Here is a 23,164-nt window from a genome sequence, read left to right as displayed (position 1 = left end):
TTGGATGTGAATAAACGGGGTCTTGAAGCACATGTATACCCTTGGTATTTAAGAGATTTCTGTATACCATTCTCGGCGAAGTCTACAAAAACCACGTCATTACATGCATTCTTTTTAAATAAAAATATACAAGTGAGATAAAAAAATTTAGAAACTAATTGAAAAAAATAATTAAATACCACATTTCATTCGATCTTCAGCTTTTTTATGAAGGGTTCCGATTAAATAATTGCAATAAAATACAAAGTTTCTTTAGATATTTTCTATAATATGTTTAGTCTAATCACTGCCTCAAATCCGTGTTAATTTACTAAGAAAATTGCTTTAGTAAATGATAGAATAATAAAAAAATAATAGTTTTATTGAATATAAAAAGATTTAAATGAATGTCCTTATTAAAGTTTAAAATAAAATTATTTAATAAAAAATATATGTAAACTAGGAATGGTAACATTTTTTTCTTATTGCCAAAAAGTACATTTATAGGAGATTTTATTTTATATGAGATTGCATAATACAAGCCCGAACTTTCCGGCTCTGTTTCGACTCCAGTTAATACGTCACGTACTTTCTCCAGAGCAATATTTGCTACTACTAGTTGTGAATAATAAATACAACTGTGAATAACTTGAATGAAACCAATACATTGTGGAGCATCAACAGAATAATAACAAACGTAATTTTAAACCTACAATTATTAGAAATTATTTGCGTTCTATGAACGATTTTATATGTAAATATAAGATTTGAATAATGTTAATAAATCAGTATGAATAATTTTCTATATTAATTTCATTCCATTTTATAAATAATAATTAATTGTAAAGAATTGTGTAAATTTAAAAGTAGTAAGTCTGAATTAAGACGTTTAATTAATATAAGTAGTAATAGAAATAATACTGTAATAATAATCAAGATTTCGGAAAGATATAAATTGCAATCCGTTTTTCTGGCTTAGGTACGTTGGAATCGCATTAAAGCAATCAACCCAGTTTTCCGAGACAGTTAATTTAAGACGATTATGCGTCCACATTAGGAAACGCACCACTAATTCGACAGCCGAAGGTAAGGAAATTCGTAATTCCACTAACTAATTTTTGCCGAGATTACAACGAACCCGACACGGTATTTCCATTGGAACGATCCGAAATGGAAATCTGACGTGAAAAGTCTGTCTCCTTAATAGCGAGTTAATTAGCTTAATTATCTGGAAAGTGAAAACGCGAACGCAAGAGTCGGCAAATATTCAAATAAATTCCCGAATGGAAACACTTCGAGATAATAATGAAACTCGTTTGCAAAAGAGATAACGAGCATCACGAGAGATGAAGCTGAGCAATGCACATCAAAATAAAATAAATAAATGAAAGAGAACAATTTCGGGATTACAGCGTAAAACACTTAAAACTTGCCGATGGATGGATGTACAAGGGAAATGTTTTTAGTGTGTCTAATCTTACTTGTAGAACGGACTTCTGGATGTGACCTTCTTGCGTGTTGTGGAATCCTTCCTGGACAGTTTGTTTTTTCCACAACCACTGAAATGTGGCCGGTGGCTCTGCGTAAACTTCACATGTCAAATTCGCTTCGCCGCCGATGAAAGCCCAAGCTTCCTCAGTTTTCACCCAGATCTTGTGCCTAAATGATGGTTTATCTGAAATATAAAACAACAAATATATGATGATAAAGAAGATCATTTCTCAATTTTATATCAAGGTTAAGAACACGATTAAGTAATGGTTATGCTAATTAAATATTATTTTTTTGTAATTCGAAAACTTTTAAAGTCAACTTTTATATAAATCTTAATCCATTAATCTATCGTCATGTAATCCAGAAATCATTTTAAACGCATCTGCCGCAGGCTTAATTATGTTAGATAGAAAATTAAATAAAAGCTGTATTAGAATTAGTTTCCGGCTGATACGCTAATGTTGGCTCATCTACAAAATAAATTAATTACAGCTGCTAATTGCGAAAATTAGCTGAAACGTTGTTGGGAATCTGCAATCTGGCGATGACTAGTGTGTTTACATTTTCAAGCAAAATAACTATGAACTTAATAATAACGGTTAAAGTTGGGAGGACAGAGTGATGATGTTTCCGTGTATATTAAACAGCAGCAGCCAGGCGTCTCGCAGCTTCTCTACTTAGGACACAGTGAAAGTAAATTATTGGAATCAGAGTTGCACTGCGTTATAGCGTGTTGTAAATCTCTTGAAATTTATCATGTAAACATGTCAAAATTTGTACTCCATTTGTTGCCCGCAAAGCATGACAAATCTCTGAAGATAAAGCCCTGAAAAACTTGTGCTTTTTACACAACAGCTAAAATGTACCATTCAACAACACACAAACAATCAATCAATTTATTTCAATCCATTGTCATTATGTTCATAATCCTGTATTATTAATTGAAATTCCTAAAATGATTATTTAATATAAACATAATTAACAATAGAAACACATGAATAATAAGCGAAATTTTCCGAAAATCCTATCTTCTTTTATTAATTTTATATGTTCAATCTTGTTAAATTAAATTATTTTATTATTGAAACAAAAAGTACTGTTTTCAATTGTGTTTTATAAATGTATGATAAGAAACGTGTATATCCTTAATGAATTATTTGATCAAGAAATTAATTTAAAAAAAATCTACAAACTTTTAATGATTTAACAACTACATTAAAAGACAAAGTTTTTGATGTATTGTGATAAGAAAAAAAGTTACATTTTATCCTGTCAGCTTAATATGACAAATGTTAACAATGAATAAAAAAAAATGTAAGATATTTGTCAAAAGAAAAAAATATAAAACTTTAGTTGAGATTGAATAATATATTGGAAAAGTTCGAATTTGAATAAGAAATAATTTGATATTCTTTTCTGTATTTTCTTAATTTATTTTCAAAGCAAATTCATTCTCGTCTTACATAATACAGGTAATACTCTTAGCTAACTATGGTACAAAGGTCAATGTTCGCTGGGTTTCCATCTTAGCCTATAACATCACAGTACCAATAATGATTAGCTTTGGTAATTGCGTTGCATTATTTATTAAAACTAAGGGTCTTCCGTAACGGATGGAATGTTTTCTTCATTGTAGAGTGCAGTGTAGTGAATTAGTTGAGGTGGACCTCATTTATAATAGACAAACACTACAATAAATTACTATTTAGACGTAAGTATTTGTAGTTATTCGTGAACTACTTTTATATACTGATTCATGTTGTAAGTTAAATATAAGATGTTCAGATTATATTCAATTTAAGAGTGTTTTATTATGAGTTAATCCATTTTTTTTGTGTAATAAATTCAGAACTTTGGTAAAAATAAACAAGTTCAAACTACCGTGCAAATTTATGTAAAAAGTGAAACAAAAGTAAACAGTTTTGCAAAAGTTTATTATTTAACATAAAAAGGGACAATTTCCGGTTCCTTTTTTTAAATCACTAATAGATTGCAGTTTCAGAAGAACTTAATATAAAAATCTAAACGAAAATGTAAAAGACAAAGTAAGAAAAACTAAATACATTATAATGATATATGAATGCGTTTTCTTGAAAGAATCAAAAGTCGTACAGTATTTCTAATCTAAGTTGTATAAAGGATAGCAGGTGTTGCTGCAACGTACAGGATTTATTTTTGAGTGAGACGTAGACAAAGGGCACGTAATATATTTTATTCTAAACGCGATACTTTGTGCCATACATCCGAATGCAACTGTGCTTTGGATTACTTTATATATTAATCCCTTACGCCGTTATGAAGACATTTGTTACGCGAATAAATGGAAGGCCTTTTAGTCATGGCTACAATAAACTACACACTTTTAAGCCACCGCACATTTCATTCCGTGATTCGACAATCCATTTTTTATTTCTTTTTCCTCTTTCATTCTCTGTCTCTCGTTCATTTCATTTCAGTTATTTTATTTGAGCTTTCGCTAAAACAAACATTTTCAGATCGATATTGATTGGATCGTAAAATAAATTTTCCACGTCAATGGGTTTTAATACACGAGGAATTTCTTCTGCCTTTAAAGCCCCTTCGAGTGAGGATTTATTAATAAGGCCAAGATGAGCTTTAATTCGATTAGCTTTACCAGATGCCTCAGCTGGATGACATAACTCTGTGATGTGCAGACACAAAAAAATCCTCTTATAAATTCTAATGTTCAAATTATAATAATCAATTAATATTGTTGTTTTGAAACCTTACTAATTTTGTGTACTAATTTTTTAAAATTAATATTAATTATTTTGTTCATGAAAATGTATCTAACTGTATTATCTTTTAAGATTAATTACATAACTATTATTGCATAATAAACATTTACAAGCATTTCTCTGTTCAGAATGGTCGTAAGGTGCAATGAAATACTTTAGCAATTCCAATCACTGCGAGGGATCACCGAAGCACCATGATATATACCCAGGAGAGTAATTTCTAACTTTAGTGAATACTGCAAAGGGCTGCTAGATTTTAACTCAAAGGATGAAGAAAATAATATATTTCATTATAGATTTAACAAATTACTAATTAAAATTTAAATTATTACCTTCTATTTTTTGTTACTTTATTTATATTATTAATTTTAAATTACTGTTTTTGTTAAGTTTTTGACCTAAAAGAATAAAATTTCCAAAACTTTACTTCGAAAAAATGCACAAAATAATTATTTTACTCGTTAAATAATTAATTTTTATGCTCATTAATTTACCTTCAAATGTTTACTGCTCATTTAATAATAATTTAATGTTAATGCATGAAAAAATTCACGAATATGTTGTGTGTTTGTAAAAGTGTAGGTTTTGCGTAAAACGAAAACAGTGTAAATAAAACCTATTACTATGAAGTGAAGCTAAATTTAGTCAAAATGTAAGGCTGTGTTTGCTCTGGATGAAATTGGGAAACCAAGCGATGTGTGTTATGGTGGACAGATTTTAGTAAATGTAAAATTTCCATATGGATGACTGCGTTCTACCCCCGCCGAGGGAGGATGAAATAAAAAAGTTATGCACCACGACTTTGCTGACCTCTTTCGCAGCAAGAGATTTGCACTTAAAACAAACACAGTGTGCTTATTAAAATTAATGCACACATCCTCATTTGCATTACCATTTTTCACGCTACATATTTTGTTTTTTTTTTTGCTGGCGGTTTGCACGAAAACAACGCTAATGGAATTAAAGATGCTTCCAGAACATTATACGTATATTTTCCGTTTCCTCTTTTCTGTTTTAATTAATTTCGCTTCGAAATTGGTGGAGTGGGAATTTAACGCCTATTAGACAGGACAGTTCGTAGATTCGCCTGTAAAGAGGCGAAGATCGATCAGCTTAATCCTCAAGGCCGGTGCGAAAAGATTGCGGGATTACTTTGCTAATCCGTAACTCTTTGGTCGAGTAAATTGCCGTATTAAAATTTTCGCTTCTGGCGTGAATGTGTGTGCATGTTGTTAACGTGTGGCGGCTCCTAATTCATCAGAGTCCAGAACTTACAATTAACTCGTTTAATTAATGTCCGGCGGACGGAAATAAATACCTTAATATAGATCAGCTCTCACGAAAAATAATTAGATAAGGATTTGATTAATCGCGAAAGTTTCGAGTTTAGTTAAGACAATTAAATATTCTATTTACTCAGGGTGCTTCAGGAAATTGTAAACGTCAGCTCATTTATATGGTTTAGAATTATTATCTAAACTTAACACTATTTTGTTTCAGAAACTTATAACAATTTAAATATATTTGAAAAGATTTTTATTTCAAATTTATGCAACTTCAAATCCTAATCTTCTTCGGATGTGCTTTTTTATAATATATTTTTAGTTGATGAAGAAATAGAAGAACAAAATCTCATACGTTAATTTAAAAAATGATGTTTCTATGTTGTAATCAAGTAAAGTGATATATTTAGGTATGTGCTTGAAAATAAGTATAAAATGAAACGACCGTTTGTAAATTAAGTTTAAAATAAGAATTAATTACACAAACAATGTATTTTTATTTGAACTAATTTACGTAATCCTTATTCAATTGATGTAATGAGCTTAAAAAAATGTATTTTATACTATATTCAACATAAATGACTACATTATGACTACAGTGTATGCTTTAATCAATAACTGTTATATATAAAATAGGTTAATATATTACATGGATTGAATTATTGATTTATGTAATAAATTTATCAAAACTATTAGTCATTGTAAAAGCATTTTGTTGGCTACTGCAGTTGAAATTGCGTTAAAATACTAAGCTTGTATATTAAAACCAAAAAAGCGAACGATTTTAATGTATAAGTTAAGATATTTTGCGGTAATTACGCCCACGGCTCGTCCGATAAATTAATTAATTTGCTTAATACCACCATGCAGTAAAGACGTTGCTTTTAAGCTTTTTACGGCATCTACCTAAAGCGGCAGAAAACAGAATGCAATTAGCCTGTCGATGTTTTATTTCCGTGGAGCTAAATTGAAAGAAATATCGGCTGCTACCTCCTCCAACATAAAAAAGGAGTCTTTTATTGGGCTTTTCCTTTATCATACATAAAACGTTAGATTCTTGCAGTAATTTGTTGTAGGATAATCTATGGAGTAATCATTTAGGATTAAGCTTTCCGTTTAATGAAGAGGAACGATTGTAAAAATGACGGGACATAAATTCCCGGAATGGAAAAGGTTTGCAGTCGAAAAACGAGAGATGGAATGGGTGGGTTTGGGAGGAAGGAAGGAAATAAAGAAGAAAAAAAATGAATATTATTAAAGCGGCAGTTACATGCTTTTCGGGTGGAGCTTGTTTGCACATAAATTAGGAGAGAACAAGCGGCGGCGCTTGGGAATATTTCTTCAATTAAGTTCGGATCGTTTTTGAGTGGTCTGCTGGTGGCGTACAACACTTCATGCGTTTAGTTTTTTTTGTTGTTGTTGGTTCTTGGACGTACGAAAATAATCATACATCTTGAATCGTTCGAACTTTTTGTATGGAGGTATGGAAGAGATTTCGGGAATTGTTCCTTTCTATCGATCCCTTGGTGGTATACTGGAGATCATTAGCATTGTTTTGCGCGGACCACGGAGTTTAGGTAATATCAACAGCCGTGGGATTATGGACGGACTAATGCGGGTTCGCCACAGGTCACCACCACACCATTTTACCGAAAACCGGAGTGGTATAAATCAAGCTGGTCTGCTCCGTTTGTTTCTGTTAATATTGTCCGTGCATTTGGCGCACAGCTACAAAGCACATGAAATATTTATTAAAAATCTCACCAGCTTCACTTAATTTATTATTCGCATATGGACTGATTTAGGGTTTCAATTAAATACCACGACTGTTGTCATTTTCCATTGTCTATTGCAGCATTCAAGTTAAGCATATGTGCATATATTTTTTGCTGCAACTTTTAAAATTTGTCTGAAAACCATATCTTAACTTATACATATTTCTATTTTTTATTGCTTGATACTCTTAACCTTCCTTTTGCTTCAAATTTATATTTAATCCTATTTAACTATTATCAAATTATTTATGATATATAATTTATGTGCATTATATTAATTATATTAGTAATTAGTCCAATAATTACCAAAGGCAAATTTCATTTCCTGTATTTAAAATTAATTTAGCTGGATATTCCTATGTTACAAAAGCATTTACAAAATGACTTGGCAAACAGTTGCATTCATTATATAATGATTTAGTTGCACTCATTATGTAACGTATAATCTTATATTGTACAATGTAAACTAATTTTATATAATCCTTCATTTAACCTAATTATGTAAAGTAATTATACCAAATATTTCTTCCTAATGGGTGATTATAACAATGCAACGTTTATGAATATGCATGTACTTTTGCTCATTATTACGTAAGTTGTTCGTTATGAGGTGATTCGTTTCTTATTGATTTTTGTTGTTACATATGTTAGGGTGTATATGCGCACGTCGGAACAATGGATTTGGTCGACATTACAATGTAAATTACAGGCACATTAGATTTTTGTTAAACATAAATGAAAGACATTTGCATTTTATATGCTTCCTATTCCAATTGCACGTGAACACCAACTTCCATTGATAAATATCTACATTCAAAATGAATCTAAATTAACATTACAAAAACGTATTTGTTCGGATAATTACGCTCATTGTAAGTTATTTCTTTATAATAGTACACGTTTTATATATTTGATTCACTATAATTTTCTTATAAATGACTGATATTGAGTGTATTTATACTTATAAAAGTAGCAATAGTTGTAAAAATGTATATAATGAAATTAATTTAAATAAAAATGGAAGAAATGAATTTAGTATCAAAATTAATTAACTTTTCATAAATAATTCGAAATTTATATTAATTTAACGCTAATAGTTCAATAAATATTAAATTAGTTTCTATTATTTGTTAATAAAAAATATCGAATAAGAAAATTATTGAAATTTGTACTTGTTTTATATCAATGAATTATTTCTATAAATGTGATAATGAAATGATGGTGGAAACAGTCTTTACAAACAGTGGAAATTACAGATCGATTTATTTTTGTTTAAATGTGAAATGACTCGATATTTTATCGTGTCATGATTGGTACCGATAACGGAAAGTGGTTTTGGAGAAGAAGTATTACTACTTGAAACGCAAACCCGAGTTCAAACTAGACAAATTGAAAATACCAATCGCCATCAATTCGATACCAACTCTCAAACTTCCATTTCTCCATTTAATAGTTACTACTGAAACTTATATCTTTCTAATGAAGTAAATCGTTGCATTGTTTTCTATATGCTTTAGTTACATTTTTAATATAATTATATAAATTATTTTAGAATGATTTTTTAATCAACGTATTAATGTTGCGAGAAATGACCTAAAAATGATTAGGTTTAATAACTTGAGATTTAACAGTAGAATAAATTTTATAATAATAAAATAATTAATGAAGCTGTTAGTCAAATGAATATCGACCCACGTCTTTCTTTTCTTGAAAATTTCATACAAAAATGATATAATACAAAATGAAATTTCTTGCTTAATTACATATTATGAAGCTATGAATAGGATATTATATAATGAAATAAAGTAACAGCAGGATATTTATCTTTGTTGAAAGTGTGAGATAATATTGGATAAAGGAAAGGATTTAAAGATTTCGATACAGAAACGTTGATTTTGAAGAAAAAAATATTTTGTAATTTTATTACGTGAAAAGTGTTTTTTCCTATTATTTTTTGGTGTTGACATTGATAAATATTTAAAACGTTAAAACTTAAAAATGTATTTTTTCTTTTAAAAAATAATTGAAGAATAAAAAGATATTAAGTAAAATAAAATGAGAATTAATTAGTATTATTATCAAAGAATTGTAATTTGAGCGTTCCAATGAATTTCGCGGAAGCGGTTTTAATATGATACAATGTTAGATAATAAAGCTAAATTAATGGCGGGACATTCGAAAGTAGTTTAAATTTGAAATTCCCACAGTAATTGAAGCGATATTTTATCATTGCGCAATCTATTTCCAGGAAAAAGGACTTTATACATGTGATCCAGAGAGGTCTTTTCGTCGTACCTCCTCGTTGTATGCACACGCATTCCGCACATTGAATAGCCGCAGTCACATCGGAATGAAAGATTGCGCGACGATAAATCTACTTACAATTTCACACATGCACGAGCTAATCCAGAACGGGCACATCTGAATACTTCCCAGTTCATCCGCCAACCATCCATACAATCCACGTCCACGTTATCTGCACCATCTGGATCATAGCTTCCTCTTCTTAATTTGAATGATCAATCTATCTACCTAGAGGCAACGGTTTTATTTCGCGTTTGTCGGCGCCGATTGCTATCGGAGTGTACAGGAGATAGCATATAGAATGCTAATTTGTTTTCCTGCTGCCAGTCGAGTTGACGCCCTGCTAACACGAGCACAATGCGTTTAATCACCGTGAGTTATACTGGGCCCCCAAACACATAACATATTATCACATATATTCGCCTCCACCACATATCCGAAACTCATCTGAAGCCGCCCACCTAAACCACCCCCAAAACCTCAATGTCTGAAATGAACTGCTGCCTGAAACTTGAACTACCGCATCTCACTTAGTGATTTGAACACATTCATTAATTATAATCTCCTCCGATTTCATAGATAACGTTGTCTTGACAAAAACATTATTTTATTAACTAAATCGATGTTAAGTTTAGCTGTTTATTGCAACCATTATTGTAATACAATTGTCTTGTAGTAATTTAAAAAACTATAGATCTATATTATAAAATATAATTTTGAACCTGAGAAATGGGAAATGGAAACTTCTCAAGAATCCCGGAAATTAAACAAAAATGTAAAAGAAAAATGATGCTTCAGAAAGGAATATATAATTATAATTTCATTTATTTCCATAAAAAATTTGAATTTATAATTATATAATGAAATTAATTTAATTTTATTAACGTCAAACAAAATTTCTTGATAACTTTAGAGCTGAAGCAATAAATTGAACTAAAAATCATAATGTTATAATATACATTTTTCTGTAATTGATTTGATGAAAAAATCTTCTGTGTTCTAAATATTAACTAATCACTGGATAAATTCTCTTCTAAGAAACTTCTGTACATTATTAATATTAATATAGATACTAGAAATAATAAAGCAATAAATTAAGTTCGATGAATATCGTCTATACTGCATATAATGTTCATAATAATATATGTTTGTGCAGTTTGCATTTTCCATCATTTTGCTATAGTCGATAGTTATTGTTAGATAACTAATATGCAGCGTTCATCGAAAACTCTGCACCGAAAACTTCCGATGAACGCGCGACTTTCTAAAATTATTATATTTAATAAAGAAATCTTCCAGTTTAATTACAGTTTCAGCCTGTAACGAAAGTTTCGTTCCGTTTGCGAAGCTCTGCGGGTGAAGTTGGCGCCCCAAAACATCAAAGACACACTCACATCCAGACTCACATATATTGATGTAGTTTGTAGCACATGCAATTTAAACCAATTATATGTAATATTAGTAAGGGAAGTTGCTAAACTTTCCTCACAGAGCTGTACCATTTCCCAAATATAAACCGTACAAAAAATGTGTATAATAATTCAACAAAAAAAAATATATAAAACTATACTCACGCTCGACTTTCAATTGGATCTTCTGCTCCATGATGTCCCCGGTGCTGGTCTGCATCGCCTTGCAAATGTAGGTGCGACTGTCATTCCTTGTAACGTTCTTTATTAATAATCCATCACCAATTATCGTAAACTTCGGGTCTGAAACGGAATATCCATCATAGTTAATAGTCCTGTCAATAGAATTTATCACGTGAAAATAATTGTACAGATTTCATCTACCAATGGAGCATTTCCTTGTACCAACCACGTAATCAATAACGTTCATTACGGTGTATATTATTGATATTGTAACGAGTTTCGTTCACTCGTTTCATTCGAGTCGATTCGAGAAACACAGCAACAGCTTCATTATATCATAAGTTTAAACTATCCCATAATGCGATCGCAAATTGCTTACGTGCCTCCGAGATCTTGCGATACATAAATTAATTTGGTATGTTGACATGCTTGCTGCAATTTGTCACACGCAAGTGAACATGCTAAGCTGGCATTCGTATTATATACGGATGTGTGTGTATTTAGGAGTATTATCTTCAATAACGACTGAAACTGTCAAATCGACTACATTAGTTTCATTCAAATTGAATATTAAATTCTCTAATACATTTATCAAATATTTGTAATTTGGATTAATTTATATTCAAACATATATAATTTAATATTTATATATTGATATATTTTTTAGAAAATACTTCTAAAAATATAAGAGATTAAATGTTTTTGTTAATGAATTTTCATAATAATTTTTGAAGAAATAATCAAGTAAAATATTATAAAACCACTACTCGCTTGGCGTCCGATATACTCTGCCAAGAATATTTGTTGTTAATCCTTTAATGCATTACACTAAAATGACATTTGGTGTTTTTACAAATCGTCTGTCAGTTTTAAAAGTTATGTTTGTTTTGTACCCACTGGCGTCTCACAGTTGCCGCGCGATTTACGAAGGGTTAAGTATTATATTTAACATATTTATTTACCTCCATTATCACCACAGGGACATATTATCATTTTGTTTTAATTTAATTATATCAGATAACATAATTATCACAATTATTGACAAATTTATGTATTATTAACTCAAAATCCCGACTATGTCACAATCCCCACTACCATAATCCCGACTATATCGAAGTCCCGACAGTGTATTTTATTATTATAAATTTCTACAATAACATTTTTATAGTAGTCGGGATTTCGATATAGTCGGGATTTTGATTGTCGGGATTATGGTAGTCGGGATTTTGACATAGTTGGGATTTCAAGCGTCGGGATTTTAATACAGCCGGGATTTCGAACGTTGGGATTTCAATACAGTCGGGATTTTGAACGTCCGGATTTCAATAGACGGTCTTTCGGTTGTCGGGCTTGCGATATAGACCTTTCACATATCTACAGAAGTTGCGCATAGTATGTACACATCTTTATATTATTTTCTTTGATTTATTTATTTTTATTTTATTTTCAGTTCAATTTCTGTGTTTGCTAGAAAATTACATTGAAATTGCAAGAGACGAATGTTCCATATTTCTTGCCTCCTTTTTTTTCCTCGCCGAAAGTTTGAAACAATCTGAGAAAAGTTCCATGTGCCTGGACCCCAGAAAATGGCACACAACAAACGAGATTTAATTTGATTATGATTAAACGTTAATGAAGTTTCATAATCTAAGTAGCATGAAGTAAATGCGTAAATGATTATGGTCCGAGCAAATGAAATATTAATTAATTGGGAAGTTGGCCCCAGTTAGTAAACTCATTTCGCAAATTCACGTTTCGTTTAATATTTTCCTCTCCTCCCAACATCCCAAACGAAAGTAAAATCCAAACGCCCCCGTCGTTGTCCTCTCGCAGCACAAGAACCGACAAGGAATTCAAATTAAATTCCAAACCAACACATCACCATATCCACATATATGTATATCAATATTTACGTGTATATACATTTAGATGTACTCTTGTTGTGAATGTATTGATATTTTTTTTCGTTCCACATTATTATGAATATCAATGAAGAGTTTCGGAATGGAATTCGCGAATCCCTAACGTATTATTTTCTTCAACGTTATTCGACTTCACTGATGACGAGGACAAGCGGAAATTTACAATCAACCATTGAATTTAGTCTCGACACGGAATGGAGTGTAAGACTGCCGCTTCGGAGGGAAAAATGTGATTTATATCGAGCACCAATAAAGGAAAAACCGGGGGAGAAATAAATTGTGCAGAAATTAAACATTGAATTTTGAAGCTTTTCCATAAGAAAAGTTGCAGATTTTTCTTCAGGTTTCGACGCAATTAACTTTTATTTCCATTCGTGAATTTTTAATATAATATGTTGATATAAACTTGAATTTACTAAAACTTGAAGAAAATATACTAAATTACTAAAATGAACAAAAATACACATATTATGATATATTACAAAATATTTATGTCAATTCTTAAAAATAAAAAACTTAACAACACAGACTTTGTAATGCTATTATACAAAATCCGCATTAAATGCATCAGAGCACCAACGTTATTATCCAATTAAATCATAGTACGCATCTGTCAACATATAGGATTGTTTGAAACCGGACTAATCTAGGAACTAAATACATTCTAAAATAACCTGCACCTGCACCTAAAAAAATACTATGATTTATGTATAAAGAAAATATCAATTATTAGAAGATTTACTTTTATTTTGTTCAACTAAAATTTAATTAGTTTTAAAATTTACAAACCGGACTTTTGTGAATTCGGAGTAATTTATCATTATTTCTTTTTATAATCTAGTAAACTGCAAAAGAAACTTACTATTACATAAGTTATTTTCTAATTTTGTATTCATTATAGTTAAGAATTTGCAAATATGAGAAATTTATAATTGAGAATGAAAAATCCTACACTTTACATTTTTTTTACATATTTTTCTGGTGATTGATTTGTTTAAAATGTATAATTTGTATAATAAGGGTAGAAATATTTAGGTTAGAAGCCATTTGGTCCAATTTGGGGTCAATAAAATGTTGTAATATAAATTTATAATAACAAATTTTACTATATGAAAAGTGAGCATAAAAAAAAGAACAACTAATATCGACATGTTAAATTGCGCTGTTCTCCGTGATGTGACGATGTTATTCATAAACTGAACGCTAAAATAAATAATTCATTGTGGAAATACACAGAAATAACAATTTCAAAATGTAAAGTTCATTACAGAATGCACACAAAAAAATGAAAATATTTCAGTTCATTCGAAAAACATTTATGAAATATTTATTTTTATCACCGTTATTTTTTTTATCATAAAAGCTGTGTGCTTTAGCATTCATTAATTCCGTTTATATCGCCTACATACAATATATATGGTTTATATAGGATTGGTTTTTATCTGGTAAAAACGCAACAGAGTAGTAAAAAAAATGATTATTTACTAGTAGATTTATTTTAATAGCACTTAATATTCAGATTAGACTACAAACATGTCTAATTTACATGAAATTGTGAACATGGATAATTTCATTTTGATTAAAAAAATAATAAAGTAAAGTATTTAATTAATTACGTGTTATAAAAGTATGAATAAATATTAATAACCCGGCGCATCCACGCGTTTTTAACTGAAATTGTCTTGTTTTTGTGAATATATGGTATAATGATCAAATAAATCATATGTTATAACATAATTTAACAAAAATAAAATAATTTAAAAAAACATTGAATATAAAATAATGAACATTTAATTATTTTCTCTCTCCAATTTCATTTAAAATATGCATAATACATTTATAAAGACAGAAAAGAGTGCATTCAACGGTTATATTGCTATAAATTATTGTATATAAATTATATTTATATAATTCAAATAATTTATCATTTCTGTATGATAATTAGCAATAAACTTTAAAATATGATTATTAATATTTATTGATTGGAAATACATTTATTCTGCAATTATTATATTTTATAATGTAATTTTGTGCGTTTATTTTCGAATAAAATGAATTAATTTTAATAAACTTAAACTATTTATGTAAACCAATGGAAATGGTTTAACGTTAACTAATTTGCGTCCTTATACATGGATAGACATGCAACCACGTACGATTCATGTGATCAATTAAAATCGTTTAAATCAAACGTGCACAATTAGAGAACCTTAATTAATCAACGTACATTTCCAATAATTGAGAAGCAACGATTATTTGTAACCCATATATTTTATCATGAAATATAAAATATTGACAAATATGAATTGATTTTATTATTTATACACATCATTACTAGTTTTAATATTTCAATTAATTAGAATAATATTAATAATACTGCGGCCCTTTCTATTTTATTATACAATAAATTTTGATTTTTATTAATAATTAAAAAATAATAATTATAAATAGATAAAATTTGGTTGAAAGGTTATGAATTGTTTTAAAATAAATATTTAAATTACTAATGAATACAATAAGTATAGTATTTTATTTTTATTTCGCCTTTTTTGTTATTAATTATAATTATATTCAAGTGTTAAATATGTGTATCATTAATGCTATTATTATTATTATTAAAAATGAGTGATGTGGATAGAAGGCAGTAAATCATCACAAGGTTTAGGCGTGGACATGAGTATAAGATAAATGGGAGGTGTGAGATGGAAGGTGAAATAATATGTAAGTCATGTTCACGTGGAAAGGGATGAATGCGAGCTTTGGGCAAATAGTAATGCATGGAAGTGATTTGGATATCTGCGAAATGAGGTGACTGACACCAGCAGACATTGAAATTTGGGACACACAAAATATATATATGTGTGTGTAATAACAACAGATTTCGTTAATGCTATGCGATTTCGTGTTTCATTGTTTTGTGCTTCTTAAGAATATGTAGTCGTTAACGTAATGTGGCAGTCTCGGGAATATCTGGTTTGCGTATAATTACCAAGATTTGTTATACCGTCACCCCTTGTGTATACCTTTCATGCAATTATCTAGATTTGAGAAAACAAAGATCCTAAATTGTTATTGTTTCACTTAACATTTACAAATATATAATTATAATGAAATATTATACAGTTATATCTCGCATAGTCTGGCTTCAATTTCACTTTAATACGGTTTTTAACGTATTTTTTATCGGTGACAATCGAAAGCCCGACAACCGAAATACCGTCAATAAAATTCCCGACGTTCGAAATCCCTACGTTTGAAATTCCGGGACCATAATCCCGACTGTATCAAATCCCGACTATATCTACAATAACATTTTTAAATTATTCCGGAACGTTAAGTGACTACTGTTATTAATAATAAATAACAACAATTAATAATTTATTCTTATTAATAATAAAAATGTAGCTATCACATGGTGACATACGTTCCGAAATAATTTAAAAATGCTATTGTAGAAATTTTCGATATAGTCGGGATTATGGTTGTCGGGATTCTGATACAGTCGGGATTTCGATACAGTCGAGATTTCGAACGTCGGGATTTCGATTGACGGAATTTCGGTTGTCTGGCTTTCAATATAGACCCATTTTTTATTGCCTTTCTACATAAAAAGTTGGGCACCGCAAAAGGATTATGCGATGAATAACTTATCTCAATTACTTCACACTTTTTTATATATAATTATATATGTTTCTCGTATAGTAATTAATATTAGGTTTAATAACAAAAGAAACGATGAAACAATAAATTACTTTATAGATTTTTGGCATTGAGCAAAATCTATAAAAAAAAATCGCTGATACAGGATTGAATAAGAACTGTTATAGAACAAAATATAACTTTTTTTATACTCTTAAAATTTTAAATAAAAAAATTAGGAAATATATTTAAAGCATTTAATGTAATTTGTAATCTTGATCACCTTGATCATCATATATTAAATTCTATATTATATAAGATTCGTATATAAGATTCGTTATATAATCTACTTAATTTTATCTTAATAACTCAAAGGTTTAAACGATTTTAGGTACTTTACTTACGATTTCGGTTTAATTAGACATTAACGTAATACCTAAATCCTTATTATACTTAGTACTTTAAAGAAAAGCTGCTACTAATTGGGTAATTTTCCAATTTATAATGGGTAATTTTCCATTAATATTACATGATATATAATCTAGTTACAGAAATAATGAACTTAAAAAAGTTTTAAATAAAAAAAAAACAGATAAATATGAGATATTGAATAAAATTATACGTAAATGTAAAGAGTATTAATTATTTAACTTGTCAGTTAAGTTTAATGGTGTATAAAATAAGTCAGTGGATTTGGACATTTCGTTTGTGGAAAATGTAAATTGTACACAAAAGGCTAATCAATTGATATACCGTTCCACGGAACGTCGCCGTGTGTAGTTAATTTGAAGGATAAATTCCGTGCGCTGTATTTAGAGTTTGTTCCTTTGGTTAGCGATAATAATTTATGCATTCGTAGGAAACTAATTATACATATAAGTGCTATTAATCAAAAGCATTACCGAAAGAGCCGAGCCACATAATCCATTACAATGGTTGTCAAGTGTAATTAGAACGTAACACATTCCGCATGCGTTATTAAAACGTCTATAAAGATTAATATATGGAACAGCTCCGAACAGTTTTGGATGGGAATTAGGATGGGGAAAAGAGGATGGCTCCGAATATCACCAACCCTCCCTCTCACAGCAGCATCAACAGCACGCTGCAACCCCCCGATGTTTATAAATGTCCGAGCGTCACGGCTTTTATTATTATTACACGTGTTCATTAATTCCGCATACTAATTACCAATGAAATATCGCCACCAATAAAAGCATCAATCAATTTGCCGAATTTCATTGACCATACTGCATTCGCAAATACACCACGAACGCGTCATAATTCATTTCATCGTAACAATTCATCATTTCTTTCAACAATATACTTCAATACAATTCATACACATACACGCATACTTTCAAAAAAACGTGATTGTCATTGGCACAATTTCCATTTTAATTGTTCGGTTATCGAATTTTCGTAATTGATGGTTCGAATGATTAATTGAAAAATCATTAAGCTTACATTATAACAAATTATAATGTATTTTTATACATTATTTAAATAAAACTTAATTAGCTTAGTTACAACAATATATTCAAGGAAATTTATATAATAATAACAATTTTATAGAAAAAGTTATGCATAAAATTATATTTTCTTTATTTTTTTAAAATTTAAATCACTAACTACTGAGTAAAAATTAAATATACATGGAAAAACTGCAAATAATTTTTTCAAGAAATACAAATAAGTAATTTAAAAAGGAAATAGTAATTGCAATTCTGTTTTTTCGAATTAAGAAATTATAATTACAAGGAAAATAAAAAAAATATTTAATTATGTATTTATTTTCTAATATTTATTGCTCAAATGGCTAACGACCCAAACTTTTCAGCAAACAATAAGAGAAAATGTTAAATATTTAATAACTCTTGATACAGAGTTTATTTTAAATAATTGGAGCTCGTCAATAAAAAATGAAAGTGAAAGAAGTAATGGTTTTTTCGAATTATTTGAAAAAGTTATAAAAAATTCAATTAAATTTCTAAAAAATATTAAGAAATTGTAATTACTAAAAGAATACCTATAATATTGAATATTTTGATATTTAAATATAAAAAAATATTAAAGAACAACACTATATTCGTCTACTGATTAAAAAAAAACTTTGAGAATTTCTACATTATTTCATCTAAAAGGTATTATTGATTTAATCTAACTTAATGCACCTATTATTTTGTATAAAGGGAAACGTAATGTAGTGTAAGTTGTACAAGAGTTGGCAAACTTAAAGTGGAGATTAAAGTTTAATGACTTACTTTAATCATCATATACTTTATGGTACATACACACAACATACGAAGTTTTTTATTTACTAACTTTCATGTTGGTACAATATTTCATGTTGGTAATATTATATAAAATGTAGTCTGTAATTATGAAATCCTAATGCTATAATAAATTATTAAAAAATATCTGATCCGAACTTTAGCATTTAGAATAGTAATAACAATTGGTAATCCTAACAGGAATTTATAAAATAAATGCATAGAACGAATCCATAATACTGATATCTCGAATTAAAAGTGCTGTTTATGCAACGAAAAATACGGTAATTGACAATTTATTGCAAACTCTATTTTGTACGGACGTAGTTTAAATTTCAAGCAATTATATTTAAAAACTGTACTATTGATAAAATATTGATTAAAATTATTAACGAACACGGTTTTACGAAGATCAATTTTTCTTTCATCAAATTGCTGACAAAATATTCGTGATCCCGATTCCCCGAACGACTTGCTCAGCTACACGTCAATTGCCTTTTTATTATATTATGCAATTCCTGGGCGTGACTTCGTAATTAGTTCGACGCGCAAAGTTTTTGGGATCCTTGAAGCGGGTTCTTACGTAACGGATTACATCTTTCAGTCACGTTCCGGCGGGATTATTAAAAATCGATGCCTGTGCATTAGAACAACACCGATGGGGCACTTTAGTCGAATAATAAAAGACAAGTATGTCACCCGCAGGATAAATTTCACGTTACTACCCTCTTTCGGAAATGAAACAAACCAGAAATAAATTTCAGAAACGACAGGAATCACGACATGACAAAAAAAAGTTATATATTTGATACAAGAACAGGAAATATATGTATAGAAACACACAGAGAGAAAAGCAGAAGACGTCGTGGCGTTCCATAAAAATATTATGAAGGAGAGCCCGAAGTGAAAACTCAGAAAAAGTCCTCACAGCAACGTGAAACTATCTATGCGAGTGGAACTTTTAAATTAGTTCGTTTCTAATTTATTCAATTTCCCTCTTCACCCGAGCACTAACTGCTCCTCAAATTCGTTTAGCGGATTCTTAAAAACCGTAGGACGAAACTCCAGAACTGCTCCAGAATGAATAAAAATGTATCTTCGAAAGTTTAAACAAAACGTCCTTTGTTAGTTGTAATAAAGAATTATGGAACGGCGCTTCCGAAGTTTTAATTAAAATTACTAATTGCGACAAGTCCTTTAAGCTTAAGCTAAATTCATTTAATTCTATATATACACACTGAATTTACGTAACGAAGGAACATGTATTTCCATCAAAAGACTCATCTATACTGGGTTTCATTTGAAGTACTTTGAATGTAAAACCTCGCGTGATGTTATAAGGAATGCTTCGAAAGAATTTAATTAAATTAGAAACACTTAAATTCTATACACTATTAAACACTATTGAGACGTACGAGAAGTCCTTAGTCATCGTAGAAACTAGTGCTTTAAGAAGTCCATAGCATCATAGACTTCTTCATACCATAGTAAGCATAAAGCAATGGTGATGGTTACGTCATGGTTATTATGGTTTTATAATGACCACGAAAATCTAAATTATGTGAGATCTGCAAATCAATCTACAAAATTTCTAATAGGTGAAGTTATATTAAATTTTAAATAAGATCTTCAATCAGTACGAAATTTTAGTTGTAACAATGATACTAATCACACAATTATAGCAACTATGAGGTATAGTATATAGCAACCATAGAACTCATTAGAAATAAAGGATTCACCTAAAATATTTGTGGATATTCATTATCATCCTCGTATTAGCTTTAATAACTATTTCATCGATTTTATGAAATCATTTGAAAATCCATAATAACCACAAGTCATCAAAAATTAATCAGAATTTCTCGTAACAACTATTTAAAAGTATTATATCACAAATTTACAGAATTATTACACTATAAATAAACCTACCTTATGATGTAAATAAAGTTTATTATCCATTCGGACATGATGACATAATATTAAAATTATCTGATTATAGATTAAATTTGGTAGTATTTCGGGAATTGAAATGTTTAACGGTGTTATTAACCAGATAATTGCTTTGCATCTACCTCTAAAACTGCGCGAAACTCTCAAGGGATGAAAATTTAAATGGTAACATTCAATTGCTGCATTACCATATTAAAATTATTATGTGACTTGTTATGTAAATATTAACATGAAATTGCCACATAACCATTTATTTAATCTATCTAATTCCTACATCCAATTTATAGATTATTCTATTAAAGTACAATTGAAGCATTAATATATATTCATTTAAATAATAATAATCTTTATTAGTCACAATTGTAACCAAAGGGCTATCGACCTAAGTCTTTCAGCCTCCATTTAAATAAATAATTATAATTGCTACAATTATAAAATTAGAAACCTTTATTTTATACCCAAAATTATTATAATTTCTCATTGGTTAATAAATAATTATTTGATTTATTTTATAAAGGCATAAATATCATCATAGTAAACGTAAGAAAGAATAATCTTACGTTATTTATGATTAACCGAAAAAAAAAAAACCTGGACATAAAGTGCCAACATGTGATAATACTCTTAATTAAACCTATAAATTCACTCAGAAGCAATAAAATGCTACTAAATTGATTGCAGTCAGTGTACAATAGACTACTATAGAACAGAATTAGTAAATTTCTACTTTGTAAAGTATAGACAATTCATTAAATTTGTAAAATGTAATGAATGATTGAATAATAAAATATATGTTAAAATAAAATTACAAAAATTAATAATGACATTAAATCTGTGATGCAGTTCTCAATGCTTTCATTTGGTAGTGTATGAATATAACTATTTTAATTATGATATTATTTAATTAATTATAGTTAATTAAAATTGATTATTTTTTTTTATATATATTTACCTGAAATTTTTCCACCATTTTCGTAGCTCCAAGTGACTATAGGTTTGTCTCCTCCCTTGACTTCGCATCGGAGCGTAACATCGGTGAACTCTATTCCCGTTTGGTTTGGAGAAGTATCCATAAACGTCAGAGGGGCTGAAATATAAAAGCAATACGTTCTCTCTATATATGTATCAAGAAGCAGCGTGCACACACAGCCACATCCACGAGACCACAAAAATTGATCAAGAAAAATTGTAAACACAAGAAACAGCATTTATCTCGCTGCCACGAAAAACATATAAAAATGATATAAAGAAATGGAAATATTTATGGATACACTGGCCAAATTTATTGCAACACTGTGTTACACACACATAAATACAGCAATTTGTCGACCGTTATTGCATTATCCACAGATATTTACAACGCAAACGAAAACAAACATAAAAAACATATTAGAATAAATTGCAAGAACAAATTATTTAAGTTAAGCCTACCTACGCACATTAAGATTCTCCAATATATATGCAAGCTTCTAAAAGCCACTTCTTTTTATGCGATTCCTTCGAACTGGACTTTGAGGATCTTCATTAATTATCGGTTTATTTTAATTCTATATAATTAAATGAAGGGAAATATTTTATCTGATTAAAAATCTACCCTGTGCGTTATCGGTATCGAAGGGTAGTTTCCGTTTCCAACTCGAATGTTTGCCAAGTTTTGCGGTCCGGCCGATATCGAGATCCACCCTTAAATTAATTAACTACCAAATAATCGATTCCAACCCAACATGTTTGTATATTTAGTTGTTCCAGTGTTTTTTATTAGCTAATTAATTATTAATGATTTCTTCATTCATGATAGAATGAAGTATTTTTTATTATGATTGGATTCCACACGTACAGATTTATATCATTATAATCTTATTTATTACTGAATTGTTTTCGATAATTATTATCAAATTATGTAATTATGGCTAGATTATGTAAGTAAGTTATTGACTTTAATAGATATTGGCTATTTTTATATGATGAAGTGTTGTTAAGAAATAATTTGAAATAACAAATTCATTGTTATTAAAGTATCATCGAATTGAGAATTTCTGTTCTGTAAATGATCTTTAATATTTTAAGAAAACATACAGTGATGATAAATTTAGATAATTAATATGAATGATGTAAATATTGTATTAATTAACGTGTAAACAGTTAATACATGAATAAAGACGATATTTGTGTATGGAGCAGCAAATATTTGCTT

General features: G+C 29.2%; 1 protein-coding gene across 3 annotated transcripts in view; it reads right to left on the bottom strand.

Annotated features, from left to right (window-relative positions):
- The window catches only part of LOC108557117 (opioid-binding protein/cell adhesion molecule homolog), a 99,114-nt gene that overhangs the window by 1,928 nt on the left and 74,022 nt on the right, over nt 1-23,164 (bottom strand). For all 3 annotated transcript variants that reach the window (XM_017913520.1, XM_017913519.1, XM_017913522.1), the window contains exons 4-6: nt 21,923-22,057; nt 11,169-11,306; nt 1,461-1,654 (exon numbers count right to left, since the gene is read on the bottom strand). In XM_017913520.1, the coding sequence (XP_017769009.1) occupies nt 1,461-1,654; nt 11,169-11,306; nt 21,923-22,057 (467 nt within the window). The remainder of the gene's footprint in view (nt 1-1,460; nt 1,655-11,168; nt 11,307-21,922; nt 22,058-23,164) is intronic.

Source organism: Nicrophorus vespilloides, unplaced genomic scaffold, assembly GCF_001412225.1.
Source record: "Nicrophorus vespilloides isolate i.1.1-1 unplaced genomic scaffold, Nicve_v1.0, whole genome shotgun sequence".
Classification (NCBI taxonomy): domain Eukaryota; kingdom Metazoa; phylum Arthropoda; class Insecta; order Coleoptera; family Silphidae; genus Nicrophorus; species Nicrophorus vespilloides.
The sequence above is the reverse complement of the archived record's forward strand: the minus strand, read 5'-3'. Positions and strand labels throughout refer to the sequence as shown.